This window comes from Lampetra fluviatilis, chromosome 41, assembly GCF_964198595.1.
Source record: "Lampetra fluviatilis chromosome 41, kcLamFluv1.1, whole genome shotgun sequence".
Classification (NCBI taxonomy): domain Eukaryota; kingdom Metazoa; phylum Chordata; class Hyperoartia; order Petromyzontiformes; family Petromyzontidae; genus Lampetra; species Lampetra fluviatilis.
Window position 1 is genome coordinate 4,918,066 of NC_136315.1, and position 26,902 is coordinate 4,944,967.

At 48.5% G+C, this 26,902-nt stretch overlaps 1 protein-coding gene across 3 annotated transcripts in view; it reads left to right on the plus strand.

The window, feature by feature from the left end:
• LOC144946474 (uncharacterized) overlaps nt 1-26,902 on the plus strand; it is a 365,431-nt gene that overhangs the window by 246,715 nt on the left and 91,814 nt on the right. For all 3 annotated transcript variants that reach the window (XM_078875372.1, XM_078875375.1, XM_078875373.1), the window contains exons 7-9: nt 3,475-3,555; nt 5,702-5,785; nt 22,317-22,424. In XM_078875372.1, the coding sequence (XP_078731498.1) occupies nt 3,475-3,555; nt 5,702-5,785; nt 22,317-22,424 (273 nt within the window). The remainder of the gene's footprint in view (nt 1-3,474; nt 3,556-5,701; nt 5,786-22,316; nt 22,425-26,902) is intronic.

Sequence of the window (26,902 nt, forward strand, 5' to 3'; positions counted from 1 at the left end):
GTCACGTAGGTCGAAAAAATGATCGATCACGACGTTTCGATCGCAACGCAAGCAATCCTCATCAGGCGGAAGAAAGGGGTCCCTTTTTAAATGAATGGTTTGAAAACTTGTGCATCGTAACTTTTGTATAAAATACGCGATGAAGATAAAGGAACAGCCCCAACGTTGGTCTCCTCTCACGCGCCATTGCTGGCGCTAGGGCCTCCAACTGGAGAGAGAGTGAGATAGTCCTGGGGAATCTGGCCTCCTCCTCCACGCTGGCCAAATGTCTTGTCGGTTAAGAGGTGGGTGTACCCACACTGCACCCCATCACACCGCTCACCTACCGTTCAACTAATTGTGCTCTAACCCATTTATACTGCTTGGAGGACAGAAACGGGGTGGAGGGGTGGGTGGGCGGTCGCTGCTGGTGCAGATGGAGATTCAAGAAACTCGTGCCGTTGTTTCGGTCGAACCCCGCGACCTCCGTCAATCGAACCCGCGACCTCCGGATCGCAAGTCCAGTGCGCTGCCTAACACATTGCACCGCGTACGACGTGAAATGCGACGGGGAAATTCCGACTTTCCTTTCGGGTGTTTGAGGCACTGGCAAATTTTGCTCCTGCGCGTCCGTTGCTCAGCTGACGTCGCGCAGCGCACGAGCCGGTACGTACGATGATAAAAAAACAAGGACAACGTGGACGTGCCGTGAACGTTGTGTCTGGTTGACAAGGTTATCCTCGCCGTCCAGCAGCGTGTTGGGGATCAGGTCAACTGGCCCCATTCAGATAGGGCTAAACACACAAAAGCTTTTAGATGCGCAGAGCGGCGGTGCAGCGCAGTGCCGCGCCCGGCGTGATAAGTGACGCGCGGCAAGAAGAACCGCGTGTCACCGGCTTGGGGCTTTGCTGTACGCCGCTGAAGCCCCCGGTACATATATATACCATCCGGTGTGAGCGCAAGGGCGCAGCTCCGTTTATGAATTTATTAACTGCTCAGGGCATTCTCCTTTGACTATGTCTCTCTCTCAAAGCCGTCTCCTTTAGCCCTCGCGCATTAACACCGAACCCTAATAAATCTAAAGGTGACCTCCTCTGGTCATGTGAGCGTCTAGTCTCGACCAACTAGCCCTTAACCTTAGAAGGGGCCCTTCAGTGTGACCCTCTCGAGACTCGGGGGGGGGGAGTAAACCCTGAACTCTTGAGTATGCTGAAAGGTGCCCTCAGTCTGGCTGTCTTAGCCCCAGACATTAACGCCTGAAGCCTAAGTAGAATTACTGAGGGGTTATTTTGTGAAGAACCCTGAGAATGATCACGGAGCCACAGTCCGGACGTCTGAGCCTCGGGTTCACAAAAGATACCGACGTTTGCCATGCTTTGAGACGCAATATCATTCCGCGTGCCGAGTGTGGCGAGAGATGCAACGCAGTAATATGGATGCAATATGTATTTGCAAATGTATGGGGGTGCCGCGGTGGCGAGATGTTTACCTCGACTGGTATACGGGAGGTTGTGGGTTTGATCCCGACCCTGACGCCTCCTGTATTTTTGGAGTTTGCGGTGTCTCTCTCTCTCCCCGTGGTTGCGGGGATTTTTCTTCGGGTCCTCCGGTGTTTCCCTCCACGTTTAGAATCAACATCACGCATTTAGAGTATTTGGCTGCTATACATTTTCACGTGATAAGCCACTTCGTTGAGCTGCCATTTGTGGCCTGGTCGCTTCTGAAAAAAGAACTCGGTAGGCCTTACCTGGTAGAAAAAAAAAGACTGCTTTAATTCGGAGCTTGTTTGTAAGCGGTTCAAACTGCGCCTCTCGTCGTGCGCGCATTTCACCGAAGGGCTCACAGCGAGAAAGCGTTCGCGCCGGACGCCCGCCGTCTCGCTTCAATTTGGCACGAAAGCATCTCTTTTGATGCAACGTAGCGGGGAGCCATACGCGTCGCTAATTTATTTATTTTTTTTAACTTCATTAATGGAGCATATCGCATCGCTCTTGCGCGTTTCATGCCTCCTTGACACGGGAATTCATATTTGGGAAGGAATGCGTTTTACAGTAAATTAGTAGCTAATGAGGAGTAATGTGTGTTCTTAATTATTTATGTGCGTTTCTGCATATGTTTGTGCGGCACGTATCACGGGTTGTGTCGATCTCCCCCCCCCCCCCCCAATATCAGGCCACACAGGTCAGATGTGTCCTGTGTTACTTTATTTTCGGGATGTAATGGTTTAAAGTTTCCTAGTGCAAACAAGAGTGACAATCGGCCAAATGCCACGCTTTGGCCGTAAGAAGTGCGGGGATTGATGCGATGAAAGCTGCACAATTGCCTGTGAAGCCACGTTTGCGGATGAGCCCGGAACGCACCGCAAATTCCGATCGTCCGGAGTTTTGCTTCGCGCCTCGATTTTTCGGATTTTTCCATACGATCGGAAAAATGGGGAACGCGTCGCGAGTTTATTTAAAAAAAAATTTTTTATCATTGATAGAGGTTCAAAGATTGCCTGCATCATGAGGACAAAATTATTGCAGCGGACAAAAAACATGAACGTAGCAATTGCGGCAATTTGTAAAAATACTAAGAGAAATGCAATCTGGGAATAATGACAATCGGGGTTATTTTGACAGTGCTTTGCCTGGCACGTGCAGCGAATGCTAGACCGGGTTCCATCAATACGGACAGATCAGGGTGAACACAAGACACTAACAATGAGAACAAACACCGACTTGTGGACTGAAATGAACCTGACCGTCTACATAATTCATGAGCACTGCCTCGCCCAACAATAAGAGTGCTCGCAACAATAGAATGCCATTCCAGACGGTGGTCTTTCTCAACGTGTTTTATAGTATACAAGGCAAATGCGTAATTCCTTGTTTGTACGACGATTATTGTCTGGTTCAGCGACGCATGGTGTCGGTGATCTTGCACTTGCGCACATTGCTTTGTTGGGCCATTCCCGGATGAGGTCTCCCCCGTGGCTTGTTTTGTCGAGGGAGTTGTTTGACCACACTTAGCCATTCTGGTCAGCTCGCCATTGATGTCAGCCGTGGCCCGGGATCACACTTAGGTTGCTGGGTTTGGAGCGCAGCGTGCTTACCAATGCATTAATGATCCCCCGCCACCGCTGCATATGATTTACACTAAACATTTTAACGACTCAGAAGTTAGTTATGATGACACGAAATGTTGAAGATGAAGAAAATATCATCCAGAGACACGTATTTTTAGCCATTCTTGTTTGCTCATTTTATTAGAGGTAGGCAAATTTAAGATTGGGTTGCAAAGACTACGCATTTTACTGTACGTCCACAGGTTTGGAAACATTCGTATGTAAAAAAAACAGTGGTATTTGACTTGTGTGTGTGTGTAAACATTTGTAACGGTTACCTTACCGAGTTATTCACACATTCTCGTGCACTCAGGAGCGCCGGGTACAGGGTTCCGTTGGCGTGCGCGTGCGGTAATTTACGGCCACGTTTGTTATTTATTCCCCGCCAGGACGAGGAGCTTGTTTCTGGGAGCAGAACGCAAACGTCTTTGAACTGTCAGTCAGAAGGGCAGGAGAAGACGCACGACAAGGTACCCTGCAAGTTTGCGCACGTGCGCTCACGCGCGTAACATACGGGACGCACACACACGCGCGCGCGCAGGAACGCGATGCCGTAATTGAATATACCCGTGTCCGTGCACTCGCGTTACCAGGTGTTTTTTTGTTGCAGGGTCACATTTAAACTCCGATACGTGTAACAGGGCGAGCCACCCCGAGCTTTTGCAGAGTGCAGATTTAAAGTGACCCACTGGGGAAAGCATCAATCATTCAATTACGTGTATTGGACATTCCTGACGTGGGCCTCGGCTGAAGATGTTGGGCCATCCTGCTGCCCCCCCCCCACCGAACCACACACACCGTGGAGGTTAAATGAAACCCTTGCGTTGGCAGTGAGCGATTGCGTTGCATAAACCCAGCGTGAAATTTGGGTCAAAGCCAGTGCGGAAACGATCGGCCACTGCTTTTGTACTATTACTCAACGTGGATTAGCGTATGACTTTGTCAGAATTACTGTCGCCGGAATTGAGGATCAAAGCACTCCTCTCATGTTTTCACCCCTGCCGGAGAATCCTTCCTTTGGAGGAAAAAAAGAGCGTATGCCGTGCAGATGGGACCTAATTCTCTAAATACTTCGTCCCCGGCTTTCAGCCCGAAAAGATTTGTTGTTTGGCAAATGCCCTCCGACGGTGAGACCGTCTGGTGTTTTAACTCCCTCCGTCGAGCCAACCGCATCCTCGAAGGATGGATATGCCGCTTGTTACAGCCGGGGCACCACGGCCAAGTTTAAATGGCGCCCATCGAGGGTACGAAACCGGCAGATGGGAATTTTTTGGGAGCGAACGCATCTGCGGTCAGGGAAAAGCCCTCTTTGATCCATCATCATCATCGTCGTCGTCGCCATCGTCAGGCGTGACAGAGAGGCGATTAATTTTTCGTCTCGCTCAATTTTATTTAAATTTCATGGCCACGGCGCGGGGAGGACGATGGCAATTCATGGAAACATCACGGAATTTGTATTCCCCATAGAAAATATGACATAGGTATATTTATTTTGAATGTAAACAAAAATACTTTCAATAAAAAGTGACAGCCCATTGCCACTCTTACCGGCTCCCCCCCACAAACCGGCATTTCTTAAAGGAAACAAGTAATTCATGTAATATACAATGTCCTTCAGCCACCCTGTGATTAATGTTGATTGTTAGCCAACATCCTTTCTCATGTAAATAGTTCAGATTATTTAGTTGACCTATCTGTACGTGTCCTCTAATGTTGGGAGTGGTAGTATAGCGATTAGCGCGCTGCACTACGAACCCGGTGACCCGAGTTCAATTCCCTTCCCCGTCCATGGCCATCAACACCAGTGATGATTATTTGAACCCGGTCCTCCGTTTAGCACGGTTGGCTATGTACAGTGCGAAAGAAGTTCAACATATGTATATTGCAGACAATATTTTTTTTTATCACCTCCTACTCAGAGACCCTGGTATCTCGTGAAGGAGCACTGCATAGTCTGGGGGCTGCACAAGAAAAGAGTTTAGACTCAAGTGGCGAGCGATTCTATTGTTGTTTACCGGTGCCTTGTTTCTTGCACCCAATGCATACCTTTTCAATCACGTTAAGGGGACACGGCGAACCTCGCGCCCAACCCCTTTGCCTTCGCCCCGTCTGGAGGTGGCACCCGTGGCGCAGCCAAAGCGGCTGATTTCCCGGCGGGGTCACCTAAATCCTAAAAAGTCACCTCCGATTCGCGAGAACGTTGTAAAAATTTGAATTCATATCTGGCCCTGCGAGTTTAATCTTTGAAATCTAGATGGAAAACGAATTTCTTCAGAACTGCTTTTTGCGTTTCATTTGTTTTCCTTTTGCCCCCGCACCTCGGATTAGCGCACTGCTTGCTACGTACGGTGCAAAAGAAGTTCAGCATACGTACACGTACATAATCCTCTGTGCTCGCCCCGTCATTCTCTGCGTGCCTGTGCCGCCCATCGACAAACAGTTGCTCTCCCCCGAATAATGCCACCGGAGAAAGCGAATAATCGTGAGGGCTGGAGTAGCGACTGCCCCTGTGAGCGTGTCCGCCGCCGCAGATGGACGGCGTTTGTTTTCTTTTCTTTCTCCTTTTGAGCATTTCACCTTCGCCCACTCTGACCGCGTGCCCCCTCCGCTCAACAGGACGCGGCGACGGACGAGGTGACCCGGCTACGGGGGCAGCTGAGAGCGAAGGAGGAGGAGAATGCTCGGTTGAAGGCAGAGCTGGTGAGCGTCGCGATGGCTCCGCCATGAGCTCACGCACGTGCACGCATGTGCAATCACCCTCTTCATGCACGCATCCGAAAACTGAAGATAACTTTGGGTAGCGCGCACGGATTGGAGTCGATTGCCTCGCAGCGCTTGGGCATCGCCAGGTTCGGATGTGCGGCATTCTTTCGCGTCACCGAGCGTCGATGGAGAGACGAGGAAGCACTGTGGAGCAGGCTGAGGAGGAGAGGGGAGGGGGAGGAGGGGGATGGGGGAGGGAGGTTTATTTTGAACGATGAAAAAAGGCTCATTGGATTTGGGCACATTCCCAGATGTAAGAGCTTGATGAAGGAAATTGTAGAATGATGTTGGAAATTAGGCCAGAAAAAAAGGTGGGTGGGAGGTGGTGGTGGTGGTGGTGGACAGCGAATAGAAAAAGAAAGCTCAAGAAAGAGCAGGGAAGCGGGAGTTTGAGCCAAAGCCCTGCCATTGGACAGAGCACTAAATTAGAACCCTTTTGCCAGCCCTTGCAGACAAATGGACAGAACAAAAAAAAGTTGGCTCTACACTTCTGAATGCCATTGCGTTTTCATTTTTGACCAATTATAACGGCTAATGATTTGGATTAATTTTGAGCATATCGTGATGCTGGACCAGCCACAAAGAGTGCATGCGAAGATAGAAAGAAAATAAATAAATAGATGCCACAAAAAATAAACACACAAGTTGGCGCAGATGTTTGTTGTTGGTGGCTACGCACGTGGCCTGTAACCCCCGGCACTGCGGAGGCAGCGAGGGTCGGTGGATCGCGCAGATCCTGTGAATCTCCCTTCCCATGGTCCTCGAGGACGAGCTGTGGAGGCGGTAGAGAATAAAATGTGGACTCCACCTGCTACGCCTGTATGGGATCGAGTGTTTCCCCCTCGCACGCAGGTGGGTCTTTCCCGCGGACGCTCCGGTTTTCATCCACGCGTGAGCACCCGTGAAATTGTCCGATAACACCTCACTATACGGAGGACCGCAGAGCTTGGGCGATGGTTGGCGGTGGCTCGCCGCGTGTCTGTAGTTCCTCCCCCTGGCGCCTCTGAGTCGTCCTCTCTCTCCCTCTGTGAGAGAGAGTGAATGCTCTCTGGCGACGCTGGCGGCATGGTGTTACAATTTCGATTTAAAGCTTTCATGACTGCAGGGATTCATCTTCTTGGTTCTTTCGGTAAAGTGACGTAGAAGGGAAATAATAAAATAATAAAAATACAACATAATAAAATAATTCTCACGACGTTTCGGCCACAACGCAAGCAGCCGTCCTCAGGTGTCTTTCCGACAGCCCTGTTCTTCACCTGAGGACGGCTGCTTGCGTTGTGGCCGAAACGTCGTGAGAATTATTTTATTATGTTTTATTTATTTTATTTTATTATTTCCCTTCTACGTGACTTTACCGAAAGAACCAAGAAGATGGTGTTACAAGTCGACATCTTCATTATTATTCTTCGGAGCAGCATCACAATTCGGGTTATTTCACGACACTACACGATACGATATTCATCTTGACACTATGGAAGTTATCGCAATGTAATTTTACCATGAACTTTGTATTTTTTACCGTACTGTATTATCGTTGTGTTTTGCAATACTTGGAGTGCCAATTACAGACTACTTAAAAGTTATTTAACTGCAGGTCTTTCAAAACGAGCCTGCCACAATTCTCTTCATCGTTATAATCTATAACGCCTTTAACGCACGTGTGCTGTTAGTTTCCCTGAAATAATTTTAATAATTAAATGAACTGCGGTAATAACATGATGCCCCCATGTAATCTCCACGCCATCAATCTGGTGCAAATAACGTTTGGCAAAGCCCTAACGTAATGGGCAACGGTTATTTATTTATATCTCTAATTACCGGGCTGGTTATTTAACAAGTATTTTTTTCCCGTCTGGAATTAAAATATTTTGAATAAATAATGAACGTGCGCGGCAATAAATCACGACGGCGGGATGATATTTTGCCAAAAACACGGACTATGCGATTACCGTGGATCCGTTACCGTGTGGCGTAACCTCTCATCATCACGGCGACCATCGCGGCAACCCTCGCGTCGTCATGGCGACCCTCGCGTCGTCACGGCGACCCTCGCGTCGTCACGGCGACCTTCGCGTCGTCACGGCGACCCTCATCAACAAAACACACGACCAACAATGCAACACTGCAACTGCCACAACGATGGTGATGATGATGACCTCTTTATCTGTTAGTTTCATTCCGGAAACAAAATGCCTCTTAGCTAAGGACAATTCCCTGTGTCTAAATTAATGGACGAATCAATTATGCAAATTATTTGTTAACTGAATTTCATTACGTGTGAGTATATATGTACATGATGCGTGATTAGTGGAGGATTTTTTGTTGTTGTTGTTCTGACAGACTAAAATGAATCGTGGAAATGTATAATCATCGTTAATCATGGTTTATCCACCGTGAGATGAAGGACTCCGCACGCTATCGCCAACCCTTACAATGGCACAGTCCCACCTCTCCATCTCCGCGATTGTCATCCTCTAGGGCAGGGGTGGGGAACCTTTTTTTTGCCAAGGACCATTTGGATATTTATAACATCATTCGAGGCCCATACAAAATTATCAACTTCAAAATCTGCCTGTTATATTTGGTCGAACATTTAATTAACTCACCCCTAATGTGATGGCTGGAACTGCTTCTCTTTGGCGAGGCGTGTGGTGATGTTAGCTGCTATTGATGATGTCGCTACTCGCAACTGCGTTTCCAGGCTTGCTCCTAGATTTATTGAATTTCGAGTCCTGCCTGCGGTTGCCTTGGCAGGGCCAGACTAAATGATTTTGCGGGCCTTATACGGCCCGCGGGCCGGACGTTCCCCACCCCTGCTCTAAGGCATCTTTTCTTCTTTGGCTGCCAGCTCACAGCCAGTCTCATCCATCGGCGACCATCCCTTATACTATTCCGCTTTGTCCACTGGCCGCGGCTCCTTCTTCACCAATGTTTTCCCGTGGAATGTGTTTAACTGGGAGACCTATGGACTGGATTTCGACATTCAAGGTCTCGGTCAAGCAGAGTTTTATTACCGTCGTGCAAATGTGAACCGTTTCCCTAAATTTCCCAGTCTTTTCTAAAGGCGCAACTTTGCAAAATGGCAACTAAATCCCAATGTTCTGCCCTCCATCCGATATACTTTGAAGAGTAGCCAATGCCCCCCTAGTTTTTAAAATCACTGATTATAGCATTGCCAATGAAGACTGCGGAAATAGTTTGTCAGCTGAATCTCAGTTAACATTATTCATTGGGTGCCCATTAAGAAGCGAAATAAATTAGCTTATTGGAATATAACAAAAAGATTCACGTAAGTTGACAAAGGTTATATTCTCCAAAAATGGAATTATTTTCCGTTGTGGGTGCTGCTGGCACCTTGCGTGCTGTGATTTGTGCACTACTTTTGCGGCAGCCTCTTCATTAAAACCGTTCACTCATTATTCCTCCTTTCAACTCATTCACTCGCGACCTGATCTCATGTGCTCGGCGCAATATATATCTCTCACGTATAAATATTTATCCACTTTTCCCTGCCACGCTGGTATTACTGTGTCTGTCCCAGACACTGGATTTCCTCCCAGACACTGGATTTCCTCCCAGAATCATAACACACGTGCCACGCATGATGGTTTACAACTGGTGACAATTTACGCTTTAGAGACGACACCACTTTCACTGTTCCTGTCTATCACTGCGTATGAGCCTCTTGAGCGATGAAATGGTGGTGCAGTGGAAGAACTCACTTGCCCCTATGAACCCGGCAACCTGAGTTGGCTTCCTGAGGAGCAGTGTAACGGAATGACCCCGGATGGTCACATTTGCGTTATTAATCCAGACTTTAGACGCGTTCTTTATTTGCTGTGCAAAATGTGCCTTCCGTTCGTCGCATTAGAAACCAATTCGTGTTTAATTAGCAGAGCTGGGATTTGCTACAAATTGAAGTGAAAGTTACAAATTTAATTTGATGCGACTGGACCGATATGTCAGCAGCGAACGTTGATGATGTCCTGCACTGATGAGTCCTAATGAGGATGAAACCGGTCCAATGTTTTGCCTTTGCGTCGCTACCGCTTGTCGGGACAGCTCCATTTTTTCAGCTCTTTGAGCCAGCCGGTGGTCTGAACGACAAAATGGCCACGCACATTCAGTTCTGTTGAGTTGGTGGTGTGGATAGGCCAGTGCTGGCACACCTGATGAAGCTAGTTGTAATCACTGGCGAAACGTCGTACTCAGATTGTAAATGTTGTGGCTTGGCTCTCCAACACACCGCTTAGTGCTGTACTCGTAACGAATTGGCACGTTCTGTTTACGTGACAACCCTTACTAGTTGGCTGTGTCGTGGCGGTGGCGGGTTTTAACGACACATTTATACAGTTACGCGATCTAACCCCAAAAAACCCTTTATTGTGGACACCTCTGCGTGTCCCTCCACCTCTCAACCCAGGGTGGATGTTTCTTCGTATGACGGAAGGCCCCGAGTGTTGGCTCGGCAGCAGAGGTTGCAATCGGGTACCCGATACCCGTACCCTACCCGATACCTGGCTACCAGTACCCGGCCGGGTACGGGTACGGGTACCCGTTTGCGACCCTGGTGCGGCCAGGTACGGGTAGGCCGTGAGTCACTGGTGAGTAACCGTTTGTCACTCATTTCCCAACGTCTTGTCTCTTCTCACAATTCAAGTTCCTAGAATCAACCCACCCGCGCCTGCAACATGGCTTCATCCCAGAGGTCGCAATCAGGTATTTGATACCCGTACGGGTACGGGTACCCGTTTGCGATCCTGGTGCGGCCGGGTACGGGTACGGGTAAGGAAACAAAACCCGTTTGCGACCTCTGCTCGGCAGTAGCACTTCCCCGTGAAAGACTTTACGCGGCTAAATATTTAAATAAATGGCTAAATATTTAAATAACGGGGACAGTTCCTCGCTGTTTCCCCCGGGGGGAGGCAATGAGTGGCAGAGGGCCCGGAGTGGCACGGGTTGCCTGGGGAAAAGTAATGGCGTGCAAAGAAGCGGCAATTAAAGTAATTAGCAATTAAATAGCAGCCCTGGAGAAAACGAAAATTGTTAAAATATATATATATACTTTAAAAATAATTGTATCTATTAATTAATTTCCATGCCGATCTGCAACGGGTTACGAGTTTTGATTGCTCTTCCTTCCCTGCTCCCCCCCTTCCCCTCTCCTCCACGCGTCGCGTTCGCATGCAGCCGCTGTGTTCCCGGGCGGCAAGGCAACAAATTCACTCGTTGCCTCCGCACAACGCAGAGGCGCTCGCCGCGAAGGCCACCGCTTGCCGGGGAGGGGTGGTGCGGACCCGAAGGCAGAGGTCGCAATCGGGTACCCGATACCCGTACCCTACCCGATACCCGGCTACCCGTACCCGGCCGGGTACGGGTACGGGTACCCGTTTGCGACCCTGGTGCGGCCGGGTACGGGTACGGGTAGGCCGTGAGTCACTGGTGAGTAACCATTTGTCACTCATTTCCCAATGTCTTGTCTCTTCTCACAATTCAAGTTCCTAGAATCAACCCACTCGCGCCTGCAACATGGCTTCATCCCAGAGTTCGCAATCGGGTACCCGATACCTGTACCCTACCTGATACCCGGCCGGGTACGGGTAACCGGGTATCGGGTAGGGTACGGGTACGGGTACCCATTTGCGACCCTTTGTGCGGCCGGGTACGGGTACGGGTAAGGAATCAAAACCCGTTTGCGACCTCTGCCCGAAGGGGCATGTGTTTGCGCGAGAGGAGATGCGTGGGCAGCCCACGCTGCCGCCGGTGGCTTCGTTGGAGGGCCAAATTCGTTTCCGCGAAACCCCTCCAGTCATCACCGCCCGCCGTCCCGGCTCGTGTCACTTGTAACGAGGACTCCCCGAAGGACCTGAGCCCCCCGGTTCAAGTTCAAGTTCATTCATTAGGTATATAGCCCTGTGAGCCATTCGGCTCTTGAATCGGGTGCAACCGCAACAAACAAAAAACAAAAACATGAACAAAAAACATCTTAAAGTGAATGTGACTAAGTGCAAACAGAAAATCCAAGAAAAGACAGCAAAATATTGCAGAAAAAAAATCACCGTACACCAACGCTGTGTGCAAAAATCCCAGTGGGATGCAAGTCAAACAACCAACAACAACCACAAGACAACTTAGATTAAGGCCATCAAGGCCATCAGGAGGCTCGGTGGCTCAGGGAGGCCGCAACGCTTTCTGCCTGTGTCCCCACATTCAGCCGGAGCTCAATGTGAAACGGGGTGTTTGGCGGTCTCGGCCCATGTCACCGATACGTCCACGGCAGCAGCGGTGACGTGGACGTTCATTGGACATCTGTGAAAAAGAGCTTCATAGCTCGTCGGATTCCTCCAGTCTAAATAAGCATTCTGATTCCGAAATGATTAGCACGGTCGGCTACGTACGGTGCGAGAGAAGTTCAACATACGTACGTACAAGAAGTCCAACAACGTGCACGCGTACAACTTGGTTGCCGAGGCTGACAACTGGCGCTTGGTGATGGGGGCATCGTTGGGGTTTGCCTCTGGCTGCTAGCACCGGTTTCCTCGTGCAGTTGCTCAAATTTGTTTATTCCACTTCAATGAGTCATTGATGAATTTGTGCGTATAGAGGGTTTTGAAAAAACTACATTCTAATTATATGAGCTAATATTTGGGGGGGGAGGTGGGAACATGTATGATGAGTGTGACGAAATTAAAGGTGTGGGGTGCCCCACGTGGCTTCTATAAACTATAAAATACAGACAAGGGTGAATATTCTCCATTAGCTCCATCCGCTCCCTCATCAGCCACCGTCTCGTTCCCAGCACGCGCCCCAACACAAATATCAAAGGTTCCTGATCTGGGTGAAAGCTCAGAGGGCATGTGTACGCAATTATCAATACCACAGGGCGCCGTGGCTGCTTCTGATTACAATCCAAATCCGAATCTTTATTGAGGCTCAAGGAATCCGATGAGCTACGAAGCTTTTTTTCACAGATTTCCAGTACAAGCGGGTTGGTCAGCAAGCTACAACAGCACGAAAAAAAACGATAGCAGTGCAAAACCGAGGAAATTGCAAGCAAGTCACTAAATATAATTCGCGAATTACTCAATCACAAAAGTCTGATTTATCAAGATTGGGCCGAGGCAGCTAAAAAACAACAAGACAACCAGTCCCAGACCACGGTGATGAGCCCTCACAATCACTCTGTGCCATTAAAACCGTTCAACCAAACGCTGCGACTGACAGCAGAGGTCGCAAACGGGTTTTGATTTCTTACCCGTACCCGGCCGCACCAGGGTCGCAAACGGGTACCCGTACCCGTACCCGGCCGGGTACGGGTAGCCGGGTATCGGGTAGGGTACGGTTATCGGGTACCCGGTTGCGACCTCTGACTGACAGACAAAGTTTGCTGTGTCTGTGTGCGTGTGTGTCAGGACGAATGTTCGTAAGCGGTGGATATGAACTGCAATTCCGTGAAGCGCCGCCGAACCAAGAACCAGGCGGCGCAAACCCAAATTGAAAAATCGATGCTCGGGACTGTTTTTCTTTTATCCCAAGATGATCGCCCTTCGCTGTACCGCGACGGCGGTGGCATTTCAAATTGAGACGTCCAAATCCTTGAAATACTCGTCAGCGGCCTTCGTATTGTTGTCATTGTTATGTTTGCAGACTGTTATTCACCTTGAGGGTTATTTTTTTTATTTTTTGAGCAGCATTGCAGTCGGTGGCAGAGCCAACACGCCCCCCTCCCCCCCCCCACTTAACCATGATGGATGGAGCGTCTGTCTCATGTCGGATCCAAGCGAAAGTCTGCCTCCTATTACCGACTTGATGCCCGTCCGCCGTTGCTCGGAAACCCTTACAAACTGATGATTCAGCCTTTGCGTTGTGACCACAGTGGCGCGTGTGTACAGAGGAGTAAAACAATCGGGCACCCTGGCCCATTGCGTCTCTGCCACGCCACCCCAGACACCCTGGGGCGCTTCCTCTCCTCATCGCCCCCACCCGCCCGCTGGCCCCCACCCGCCTGGCCCCCACCCGCCTAGCCCTCACCCACCCGCCTGGCCCCCACCCGTCTAGCCCCAACCCGCCCGCTGGCCCCCACCCGCCTAGCCCCCACATGCATAGCCCCCACCCGCCCGCTGGCCCCCACCCGCCTGGCCCCTACCCACTCGCCTGGCCCCCACCCACCCACCTAGCCCCCACCCGCCTCCCCCGACCCCTCCAGTTTATTTTTTGTTTATCCCACTCAGTAAAATCACGTGGGCACACATGTCTGGGGGGGTAAGTTACTGCAGGATAGAGGTCAGCACAATGGGCTTGCGATCCTGAGTTCGCCGGTTCCACTCCCATCTCCCCACGTTTGCGACCAATATCATCCATAATAGAGGTTGTTTTGGGTTAGATCGCGTAAATATATAAATGTGTCGTTAAAACCCGCCACCACCCGACACAGCAAACTAGTAATGTTTGTCACGTAAACAGAACGTGGCCAATTCGTCACTAGTACAGCACACCGGTGTGTTGGAGAGCCAAGCCACAACATTTACAATTTGAGTACGACGTTTCGCCAGTAATTACAACTAGCTTCATCAGGCGACAGCCAGATTATTGGAGAAGTCTTAACTGTTTCGTTCCTTATATAGAGGCGTCGATGTGTTGACCACGCTTCTGCGCTCTTGAGCAAAGTGGGGGGGGGGATTACTGAGTCAACGTACATTATGCATGTGCATTCAGCGTGCCCTTTGATCTTGTCCTTCCTGTCTATTGTGTAAAGTAATTGCATTTTTTCATTTGCTATACAGCCAGATAATACGACAAATTGCTAACCTTAAACACCCAGTCGTTCGTAAGAGTTGAAGGCGGTATAGTACTATAGTAATAGAGCAAGTGCAGAATCACTGAACCGGAATTGATAGCTTGAAAGCATTTAGCGCGGGGCCCTTGAAAGTGTGGGTCCCCTAGCATTAGTGGCTACTTTTGCTCTTAGGATAATCCGGCACTGGCTGCACCTCCCACTTTCCCGTCCGCCCCATCCCTATCTCTGATTCCTATCTCTGATTCCTAGTGCTATTTCGAAATCCCTCTGTCCGGGGACGGCGGCGGGACAGAAAAATCCCGACAGTGTTCGGCATTAGTGGCCGTAGTAACAGTAGTGGCAGCAGAAGTGCCACTTAACCCGTTCCAATTACGTACGTGTACAACTGATGACGTACGTATGTGTACGTCATCGGAACGGAACCGCAAGTTAAACTCAAATAAAATAACTTTATCGGCACCGAGGCTCTCACAAGGGCCACGCGGGAGGCCGTGTGGCACGGTTTGACGCCGGCTATTGTAGAGTGGCGGTCGTGTCGCTGCGGTTCTCTGTGGCCAGCTCAACGTCTTTAAAAGCAGCAGCGCTACTACGCCTCTCTAAATAAATTTAACGCTCAACTGCTCGCGCGTTCCGAAAATCCAGCAGTGAACGGGACACCCGCCCTGCAACTTGCAGTTTTCTCGTTGATGAGCCAGAGGAAAGAATGTTATCTTAACCCAACAGGTCCCACCGCTGGGAGCATTAGTAATCACGCCGATGAATTGAAACGGTGTTCCGTTCGGCGTCTGCGCCTTGCCGTTGATGCAAATTCGGGAGCGTTTGTCTCCACGGGAGTTTTCGCTGCTTTGCCAGGCCCTATGGCTCAATGTGAAATGATGCAGGAGCCTTTTTGAAACGTGGATCCTCGATTAGACAGTAATTTGGGTTGTCGTTACCAAAGTCATTCATGGATTGGGCTCATGGCACCGATCTTTCTTCTGGAAGAAAATTGCAATCATGCGTCAAGAAGCGCGGTCAGCCTGGAACTTCGCGCGGGGTTAAGCTGCTCTGCATGAAACTAAAGGGGGCGGTGGGGGAATAATCGCAGGTGGATGATCGTATCGGGTGTCAGCCGAGCAATTTAGTTTTGCGCCCGCGATAAATGACTCGGCTACGATTTAAGATTGCATTCTCGCTGCCTTCCAATTTTTTGTTCGTTGGTGCAGCCACGGTAATTAATGCGGTTCAATCGTTAGCAGATTAATAGGATGATGCTTCTTTGTAATTGACCTTTATCTTAGCCTCCATCGCTATTCACTCCCCCCCCCCCTCCGTGAATTGAAAAAAAACTGTCCCTGCTTGACCTGTGATCTGCCAAGACGAACATTTATTTTTTCCCAAGCTGCTGCTTCCGCGCGTTTGTACTTTTAACAACTGAGTTTGTACAACCTGGCAACAGGAATTTTCTAATTCGCCTGTTAATTGGAAATGTACTAATTTGATGATTTTAGGGGGGGGGGGGTTATGTATTACCATTTGCCACGTATTTCTTGCTGCGCTTCAGCTTTCTTGACTAGGGGGCCCTCTTTGTTACGGCAAACAGAAAACCAAAACCCATTTTTGCTGTTCCTGGCTTCACGTTGGCCACATTTCAAGCGCGCGTCAGCCACCGCCCCGAAATATCAGGCGGCGAGAATTAAAATGGCCCAGCCACCTCCACGGCCCCCCCCGCCCCCCATTTTGCTCCGCCTTGTTTATATCGAGCGCGCCGCGAGAGGCACCGTGCCGCTTGGATGCCGCTCTGATGGCGAGGGTGGGAAATCAAATATGAGGACGCGGGCGCTTCGGAGTGAGCCGTCGGCGGGCGGCGCTTCGTCGGCAGCGCGTGGCTGTTCGCGCGTCTGCCGAGGCGCGCGGCTGGAGATTAGCGTCGCAATCGCAAGCGCGGGACTTTGATTCCCCCATCGCAGCCCAGCGCCATCCCTTAACTCCAACGCGGAGATCTCTTATCTTGCTTTTTAAAGCTCGGCTGTCTCATCTGGAATGGAATAATGTGATTAGTGGCGTGCGTTTGTCTGCGCACCCGCCGTGTTTGGGGGGCTGATGGGGGTGAGGGTGGATGGTAGACCGGCAGCGTAGTGCTTCGTAGTGGCCAGTCATAGTGGCTAGTGGTAGTTGCTAGTGGTTAGTGGCACTGCGCTACAAACCCGGTGATCCGAATTCTGTTCCTGGCCACGGCTAACACCGGTGGTCGACCCGTGCACACGCGAGTACTTGGTGCAGCAGTGAGAGATGAAGGCAGCTGTGCGTTGCGCTGGCAACACCACCCCCACCAAGGCCCCATGCCAGCCCAAATAGGTGTTCGCTAACAGCACTTCACTTGCCCAAACAGTCTGTTAATATCTACATAAGGGGATATTTGCGTGTGTTTTTTGCCAATTGAATTGGGTGAGTGGAACACGGTCTTAAACTCAAATGCTGCAAAGTGAAACCAAATGAATGAATTCGATTGTATCCACCATTTGAGCGACGGACTACTGTGGCATCCCACTCCCGACGTGCCGCTTACACCTCGGTGTCGATCGAACGTTTCTTGAATGCTGCGCGTGGGGAGAGAACGACGGCGTTCGTAATCGTGAAGTGGAAATCGCTGCGAGCGGTACGACAAAATCTCAATCCCGTTCTCATCGCCGCGCGTCCCGTAGCCGTTTCATTTTGAAATGAACGAATTAAATGGGGCGCCGCATTGTTTAGCAACGCGCACCACCCAGATAAGGGCTCTCTCTGTCTCTCCCTCTCTGTTATTACACCGACGCAACAGTGGAATATTTGGGTTCCAGGGCCGTGAGCCTGGAAAATTGAGGCCGGAATAAAATGGAAAGGCAATGAATGTTCTGTGCGTGCGCTGTGCCGTGAAGCGGCGGTGCCACGGTTTAGCGGCCCCAGTTCGATTCCCGCTCACGGCCAACAACGGTGACGATCATCTGAACCAGTGCTGGGCCTCCCCTAGGTCGACTCGGCCTCAAATGAGTACGCGATGCAGTGTGCAAACATCGCCACTCGGGATACAAAGGCGGCCGGGCGTAGTGCTGGCCACCCACCCCCTCGTGTCCCGTACCGGCCTTCATAGGTGTTCGCTAACGGCACTTGCCCCTACAGTGTGTTGATATTTTACGGTGGATCTTTGTCTTTGTGTCGTGAAGTAAACCGTGCCATACGCACAGAGAGGCAGAGGTAAAAATGAAAAAGAAAAATCACAAGTATGTGAGTTTTATCTAACAGCGGTTTAGGTGCTGGGCGGCCTAAGCAGTTGTATCAGAGCTTGGATTGTCACCGCTGTGGATTCCGGGTTCCAGTCCTCCAGGCCACCCACGATCAAGTGTGGCTAATTGATTGGGTCAGCCCAGTGCCCAATAGCTGCACAAAAGGAAACGTTGAATTAAATATGACTCCGTCACTTGAGGTGGACGGGTGGCTCGGAGGTCAGGGCGAAGGGGCTGGCTCCGCTCACATCCTCAGTTCGAATCTGGGCAGTTGGCCGTCACTAATTGGGCTTCTCAAGTGCGGCGAGTTGATGACTCTGTCGCAAAAGTGATGAATTTGGTTCTGCACTCAACCCTTTCCCGTTCCGAGATGTTTGCGAGTTCCTAACCGCTGCACCGCCGATCCACTCCACATTTAATTGTAATCTAACGTCAAATGTAGGCTGGCGGAGCAAAACAAATCTTCACAAATGGGACGGAACAAGAGGTAAACAAAGCGGATGGGAAATGAACAACATTTTGTACAAAAATCACAAAAGAAATGTCGAGCATGTTTGCAACTCCAAATTTTTGTAAAAATTTATCGGATGGCAGGCACGTGAATTACCACGTGGCTCTCCTCCCACCATCGCCATCCCTTCCCCTGCTGTTGTTTTGTTGGAACCAGGCGATGTCAAAATGACCTCACTCTTCAGGGCTGAAAATGTATTACGCTAATTTGACAGCGATGCAATACCAAAGAAGATAATTATAAAGCGCGCACCGATGGATCTTATTTCCACTTATAAATAACAAATGGTTTCCCCAGTGTCTGTGCTGTCGGAACAGTGTTAAAATGTATGTTTGTAATAAAATGAATTCCCGTTCATAACAAACAACATCAAATGCTCGTTGAAGCTAGGGTGATGCTCAACATTTCCCAGCCTGCAACTGTGATTCCATCCTTTGCAGTTGAGAAGACGATCCCTTCCAGAATTGTGGCACTAGCAGGATCGTAGAATCGTGGTGCTACAGGTAAATGCAGCTATGTAGGCGTACATGTAGCCATGACTACATCCTAAACCTATAAACTAAACTTAAACTTTTATTTTTTATTTTACCAGGTAAGGCCCCCACTGAGCTTGATAGCTCTTTATCAGAGGCGACCTGGCCACAATTGATAGCTCAACAAAGTGGCTTATCACGTGGAAATTTATAACAGACATATACTCTAAACGCGTGTCTATTCTAAATGGGGAGGGAAACACCGGAGGACCCGGAGAAAAATCCACGCGACCTCAGGGAGAGAGAGACATGCAAACTCCATATATACAGCAGCAGGCGTCAGGGTCGGGATCGAACCCACGGACTCCTGTATACCAGGCGAGGCAGTTAACTTATCACTACGGCGGCGCTCCAAGAATATACACAGAGCACCTACGTACGTCTATGCTTGACTGTAGCCTAGCATATACCTTGGGCAGCTGGGTGTACATCTAGCCATGACTGCATTCTAGCATATACATAAGGCAGCTACGTATGCATACATGTAGCATTGGCTGTAGGTTTGTTGAACTTCTTTCGCACCGTGCGTATCCAACCGTGCTAATCGGAGGTGTGGTGAAGGACAACAAACTAAGCATGTAAACAGATAGCGATGAGTCCACTCGCTGTACTCCCTTCTCCCTGTCAAGCCAAGGCATGGCGCCTCCTAGACCCCCACGGTAACCAAGATTCAGAACTTCGATTTAAAGCTTTCGTGACTGCAGGGATTCATCTTCTTGGTTCTTTCGGTAAAGTCACGTAGAATGGAAATAATAAAATAATAAAAATTAAACATAATAAAATAATTCTCACGACGTTTCGGCCACAAATTATTTTGTCAAGGCGCTCTTCCCCCCCTCCATCCCAGCTTAAATAGTCGCTCCAAGCCTGGGGTGTGTCATTCAGACTCTGTCTTCTCGACAGACCTGTTCTCCACCTGAGGACGGCTGCTTGCGTTGTGGCCGAAACGTCGTGAGAATTATTTTATTATGTTTTATTTGTATTGTTTTATTATTTCCCTTCTACGTGAGTTTACCGAAAGAACCAAGAAGATGAATCCCTGCAGTCACGAAAGCTTTAAATTGAAAGATTCCTAGGGCTCATCAATATTTCTCAATGCTCATAGACTGGGTCACTTTCATAGCGAGCATAGTGTCTGGAATCGTATTAACGTGGATGATATTATCTATATGCAGTGCGTGCCGACAAACGCGCACGTGGTAGAAAACTGGCAATATTTGCAGCAAGAGACCTTGGAGAATCTGATTATACAACAGCCTTCCCGTCAGGCCCCTAAGGGGAAAGGGTTGGCAAAAGAATTACCATGAAATAAAGTCATACACATGCCTACCCAATATCATGTGCCTTACCCTATAACATACATTGTTATTTGTTTTTAATATGAAAGAAAAAATACAATATCTCACACTCTCAATGTTTATTTCTTCCTGCCTGTCCAGGTTGTTCACAATAGCTGATTTTATAGTTGGTGTGAGCTGACTTCACTGCGCACGCACATCGAACAAAGATTCAGCAAACTGTGCAATGTATTTATAGGAGCATTGGTCTAAAACGTTGTGAAGAGATTATACGATTTCAACATTTGCAGTCATGTATATATGTCTTAAAATATAGTGACCTCATTAAAAGAGCGAATTTCATGACGTATTGATAACTGAAGGCAATGCGTTTTGTGTATCTGTGCTTGTGTCTGTGTTGGACGTATCGAAGCTTCATTACGGTTCATAATTAAACTAATTATCTGGTGATTAACAACACAAACTCAACACGTTCGTCAAGAACACTGTGGCCTTGAAATAAGTCAGGACAAATGCGTTGAGGGATTTTTGTTGTACATTTTTTGTAAAATTTCATGAGCGTGCCTGCACATTTACGTCAAATTCCGTCGTACATTTTTCGCAATCCTAAATCGTGACAATTCACCAAATCTCTTGTGAGTAGTATAAGCCAAAACAAAGATGTATGCCCACGGTTAATCATCATTATATATCTGTTTAAGGATGGCTGAAACATATGTCCTTGAATATAGCATAACATTTAATGTCTGTGTAACTTTACGTCTCCGTTAAACTAAAACATAGAGCTTACTTCCAACCGCACCTAACTTTTTTTCCGCCACCATTTCGCTGTCGCACTATGTCGCACCGTCTGTTTTTTCTCCCGATGATCCGGTTTTACGACCGTTAAATTCCCTATAGCTTTTTGAGTTGTGTAATATTTTCTTCAGCACCCTCCTGCAATGTCGATGTTTTTTAAACTTTTTTTTTGCTGCTGCTGTGCTCACACAACACCCGTGGAACTCCCTTGTAAGATAGCCAGGCAACTGGCTAAAGGCGATCGTACGTGTAACAAAATAAAATTAACCAAACTCTTTCCAGCCCCTTTGTAAACCTACTGCTGGACAAAGGCCACCTCCCTCCCCTCCATTCTGTGCGTCCGGTCATGTGTGGATGTCGGATTGTGCTTCGTACAAGATCAGTTTCGGTGGGAAGCTCAATAGCTACTATTCGTGAAGCTATTCATATGCCAATTAAAAAAAAAACGATGGTCATCGGAATCCCATATTTAAAATTCAATTCTTATCAGAGCCCATCGTGTCAAGTGCGCAGTCTGCAGCTCATATACGCTCTAGCCCTCTGGCTTCTCTAGTTGTGTGCTATGATGAAGGGCAGTTGCCCGAAACGTTGCCTATTATATATTTTTCTCCCTTTACGTTCACAGTGTTATTGTTGATTTGGTCGAGTTGTTTTGTTGTTGTTGTTGTTGTCCAATGTGCTTGTGTACCACGTCGAACGCACGATCGCCAAATAATGAATGGTAAGGAGGCCCTGGACCAGGTCCAGATATCGCTCACTACTGATGCCAGCCATGTTCAGGAATCGAGCTCAGGTCACCAAGGATCATATGCGGGCGCGCGAACCACTGCTCCACCACTCCCCTTCTGTAATTCCTTCTTCATACGCCACTGCTGGCAATGGATCCTCACGAGATGGCGCTCTACAGAGCCCCTCTCGAGGGTATTTTTTCCTACTCTTCCACACTGGCAAGACGTTTTTTGAAGGGTTTGGCACTTTACCCCGGGCGCCCGTTGCGACCTGCCGATCGACAAACCTCGTTCATACCTCTGGGTGGACAGAGGCGGCGGGAGGTGGTTTCGAGAAACTCGCACCGTCGTTTCAACTCCGGCGCTCGGCGATCGAATCGAACCGGCGACCCCCTGGAGGGGAAGTTCGGTGTGCGAGCCATCCCACCACAGCGGCAGCATTCATCCGAATAATATTATTACGACAACTAGATCCTATTAAGGGGGAGACGGCTCTCCCGCGCCGCGACCCCAGCGCAAGCGCACGCCTTATCTCTGCCGCCGCTGTCTCCCAACCCCCAGGCTCGTCTGAGGCCGGACGGCGTGGCGGGGCCAGACGGAATGTCGGAGCCGGGAGCCGCGGCGACGGAGGAAAAGTCCACGCAGACGGAACGACGGCGCCGGTCCTCGGTGAGTCCCGAGAGCTGCCCTCCGTTATTTTTTTTTTCTCGCGCCGCTCGCTTGGAGGGAGCGTCGCCGGTCAGCCGTAGCCAGCGGTTCGGACGCACGCCCCACGGACCTCTGAGCGAGAGACGGCGTCGCGAGCTTGTGCGGTCACGAGGTTGTGCGGTCACGAGGTTGTGCGGTCACAGGCCGCGACAGGACGGGAGGCGACGCGCGAATGAGCGACGGGGCCTGTCGCTCGTTTTGAACGTCACTGCGCACGTATTTTTTTTTTCACATGTCGCGCCGTACGGCTGCTCCGACGTTATTTTGCGGGTCGTTTGTTGTCGCGATGTCCGACGTTTCGCTCCACGTGCTGGCTGGCTTCAGGAACGAACTGAAGACACATCGAGAGGTCATTTCAAATGATGCCCCCCATCCTCACCCAGTGGTGGAGGTTTTACGGTTCTCAAAGGATGACCCTTGCTCTAGTCATCCTCTGTATCTCAAGCTCCGGAAGCTGCCTGACTCCTCGACCGTGGTGCTGCTTCCTGTGAATACCACCTATCAGGTGCGCGCAGTGTGTAGCAGCTTGACTTGCGCATGAATGCAAAGTGTGGAAAGATTCACCCGTGGTTTGGTTATGAAGACTTGAGGTTGGCAAAGCAACGACACGAAACAAATGAGGACATTGGTACTCGTAGTTTTTTCGGTAAAGTCACGTGACTGTACCGAAAAAACTATGAGTATGAATCCTTGCAGTCACGAAAGCTTCAAATCTAAAATTAAGAGGACATTGGTGCAAAGTTTTGGCCCTCAGTATTGCTTGACTCACAGATCGAAGGTTGCTGGCACCAGTCAATGTCAGGGGAGGCGATTTAGGTGATACTATGTATGTGGTCAGTAATATGTGAACTACTTTGTGGGAAATCAACAGGGGCTACTCATTATAGGACCGGGCCCTTCCCATGATAACGTGGAATTTACATCAAGGGCTCAGGGTCATGGATGGATTTAATTCTTGGCCATTTCTCTCGTGAACAAGGAACAAAATGTGATTTGTGGTTTTTCCACGATCCATGTCCAGTAAATGTTTTCAATAATGCATCATTGTGCATTACTTGCAATGCGAAATGGTGTCTATGTACGTTTTAATTATCTATTGCATTATGCTTTTGGATTCATTTCTTAAAGAGGAATGTAGCACTCCTCTTAACACAATTCTAGAATGAAGCTCTATGCCATATATTTTTTATTTTGTTTCTTTTTTTCATTGGTCCGTGATTGTTTTCGCGATCAATAATATGTTACGTATTGAACAACTGCTTTCTGATAATTGTATTTTCGTAGGATTGTGTACCACGACACGTTGTTGAACTCGTCTTATTTTATCTCAAAATTCTTGGTTGGGTGTGCAAAATATCTCCCCAGTTATTGTTTTTTTTGTTACGTATTTTCATGCACCTACGGGCGAGTTTTTTTTTAATATATTTAGTTTGCTTGATCCATATTAAAAAAGGAAAAAGACACATGCCATCTCAGTATGCTCTCCACCAGGTTATAAATAAGGGATCAAGATAAATATTAAATTTATCCAATTTTCAATTCATCCTTTTAATTTTCAAGGGAATTTGTCTCCCCGCTCAATCCTCCACAATCTGACCCAGCCAACCTTCGTTGTCACCCCCCTGCACCTAACCCCCCCCCCCCCTCTCACGCCCAACCCTCCCATCCCCTGCGTCGCGCATCTCACAAATTCCACCATTCCTCAAGCAACATAATAGCCATAACAAAAATAAAAAATATATATATAAAACTAAAGTAATAAACCAAATAAAAAATAAAGGTTGGTTTAGCATTTGTCAGATTAATAGTCGCTCAGATGGCCAGGATTTATTGCTGTTGTCATGCCAGTTTTCAAGAGATGATATTTCCAGCGGAACATACGCTTAGCTTTGTAGGTGCTCCCTGAGCAATCCTGCAACACCCATCATTTGTACGGATGAGCAATGGGATTTTTTTTCAATGTTGTTATTATTGGTATCTATCTATCTGTCTATCTATCTTATTTTTTTGCTCGTATATATATTTTTCCAAAATAGATTATTGTCTGAAATAGCTCAAACACTGCCTTGGGTATACTTTTTCCTTTTTTTCTGCTACCCTTCGGGGGAAAATTGGAAAAACTGGCCAAGAAATATAATATATTGCCGTGTCTCTGTCCATACGCAGCATATAGATATAAAGCAATAAATGAATAGGGACACAATACACAATATAGTGAAAATACGTCAGTTTTGGCAACGCAGCACTTTTTCTTAGGAAGTACAGATTTCATATTTTCTTTTTCATCGCAAACAACAGTATCCATCCCTTGCTGCCTTATCGTTTTAAAATAGGGCCCACGGTCGAATTATCCGGCTGTCCCACAGAGGCAACAGAGTCGGACTGTCGCCACAGCCACCTCTTGGTTCCCCCGGTCAAACCCGCCACGCGGTTTGACGGCTCGAAAAAAAAACACTGCCTCCGAAAATCACACAAGGAGAGAAGAGTGGATAATGTGCTGGCATTTTCGGAGTAAATCACGCTCCGTGCAGCCTAAGAGGCAGCCTTCGGGGGCGTCAAGCCTGGCCACCTTTGCCTTTCCAGCTCTGACGTGTACGTATGCAGTTACGATGAACTTCTTTCGCACCTTGCGTAGCCAACCGTGCTCATTGTTATTCACGTCCCGTACCACGTACTCAAGTCCCTAAACTGCTCTCAGATATTGCTCGCCTCTTGATTTTATCCTCGACCAGGAAATCAAACTTCGGTTTCCAAATCGGTAGCGCAGTGCGGTGACCACTGCGCTACTGTACGTGCACACAGACACACACACACACGCGCGCACACTTAAAACGTACAGCCCTGCATCTGAACCTGGTTCCAGACACGGCTTGAAAGTCGCAATAAGACGCTCCGACTGAGTGCAAACGGAAGCAGAAGGCTCCACCTCCGACAATTATTTTTTATTTTTTCCCAGAAAATGTCATTGCTGGGTGGTGTTCAGGACAGATGCTGCAGTCTTCATCAGGGGTTCCTCATGGTCCTAAACCAATGCCCCTGATTGTCATTCTAAATGCATGTGGGGGCCAGTCACTTATACAACATTACATATCCATGATGCAGGTTTTTTTGGGTTAGATCACGTAAATATATAAATGTGTCGTTAAACCCGCCACCACCCGCCACTGCTAATCAGTAAGGTTTGTCATGTTAACAGAACATGCCAATTCGTTACTAGTACAGCATACCCATGTGTTGGAGAGCAAATCCACAGCATTTACAATCTGAGTACGACGTTTCGCTAGTAATTACAAATAGCTTCATAAGGCTACAGCCAGATTTGTACGCAATCTAACCCCAAAAAAAACCTCTTTTGCATAATATTTGTCGCGAAAGCCTACTCGTTAAAATTAGATCTCACCCTCCCCACCCAGCCCCTCCCCACCCAGCCCCTCCCTGCACGACGGACGGACGGACACAATAATCCCCTGTGGGCTGGTCTAACCAGGAGGTTCCAACCAGTATAATTATAACGTAGCTCACGAAGGAAGCTTTTTTGCCTCGCAATTTAGAACACACGGAAGCACCCATCTCTTCATCAGCGCTCGCGTCGCTCCCCGCTTCCCTGACGCAGAGATTCTTTTGTTCAAATGAACTTCATGAAGTGTTCCTATTTTCCGCCCCTTTATTTCTTTCCGCCGCGAGCCACGGCAAGGGTTGTCATTGTCAAAGCTGCCCCCGTTCTCGCTCGCCACGTCGTCGCGACACGAGCATATGAGCCCCCCGCTTTGTCTAACGAACAATGCCCCGGCTGAAAGCGCCGTGTATTATTTGGTGGCTTTTTTGCGAGCGTCGCCTCTGCCTTTTGAAGGGCACGAGGCAGTTTTGAGATACAGCCGTAAGTTATCTTCCTGCCGCTTCTAATCAAATCCTTAAAGAGTTCATTTGTCATTACTTGACACGTCATTTTCCAAAAGTCCAAGGATGCTACGGTGTAGCGAATCTGATTTCCAGTTGCGGAGGAATTCAAATTCCCCTTCTATAAATAATGCGCATACATTTGTGTGATAAATTCTGCTCCATTCTTGAGCGCAATATTGCACTCTGCCTTTGGTATTCAAGTATCTTGTGGAAGGATGTTCATTGATTGGCAAAAAAAAAATGGGCCCAAAAGTGCGATTATCACGGGACTGTTCATTTTGTGAAAGAAAAAAAAATCGCCGCATTTTTTCGGTGCAGCTTTGTAAGTAATAGCTGCTCGATTACATACCTTCATGTTTCATAACAAAAAACACGGTATCATTGACAGGTTCGCTAAAGCAATGCTAAACAGTGTGGAATACTGTTGAGAATGTTCTAAGAATGTAAAGTGCAGCTCCCAATGTGTTATAACAAGGTTATGGTGCTGACCTTGGATAGCCTGGGGTTTTGAAACACATACGCTTATCTATATGCGGTGG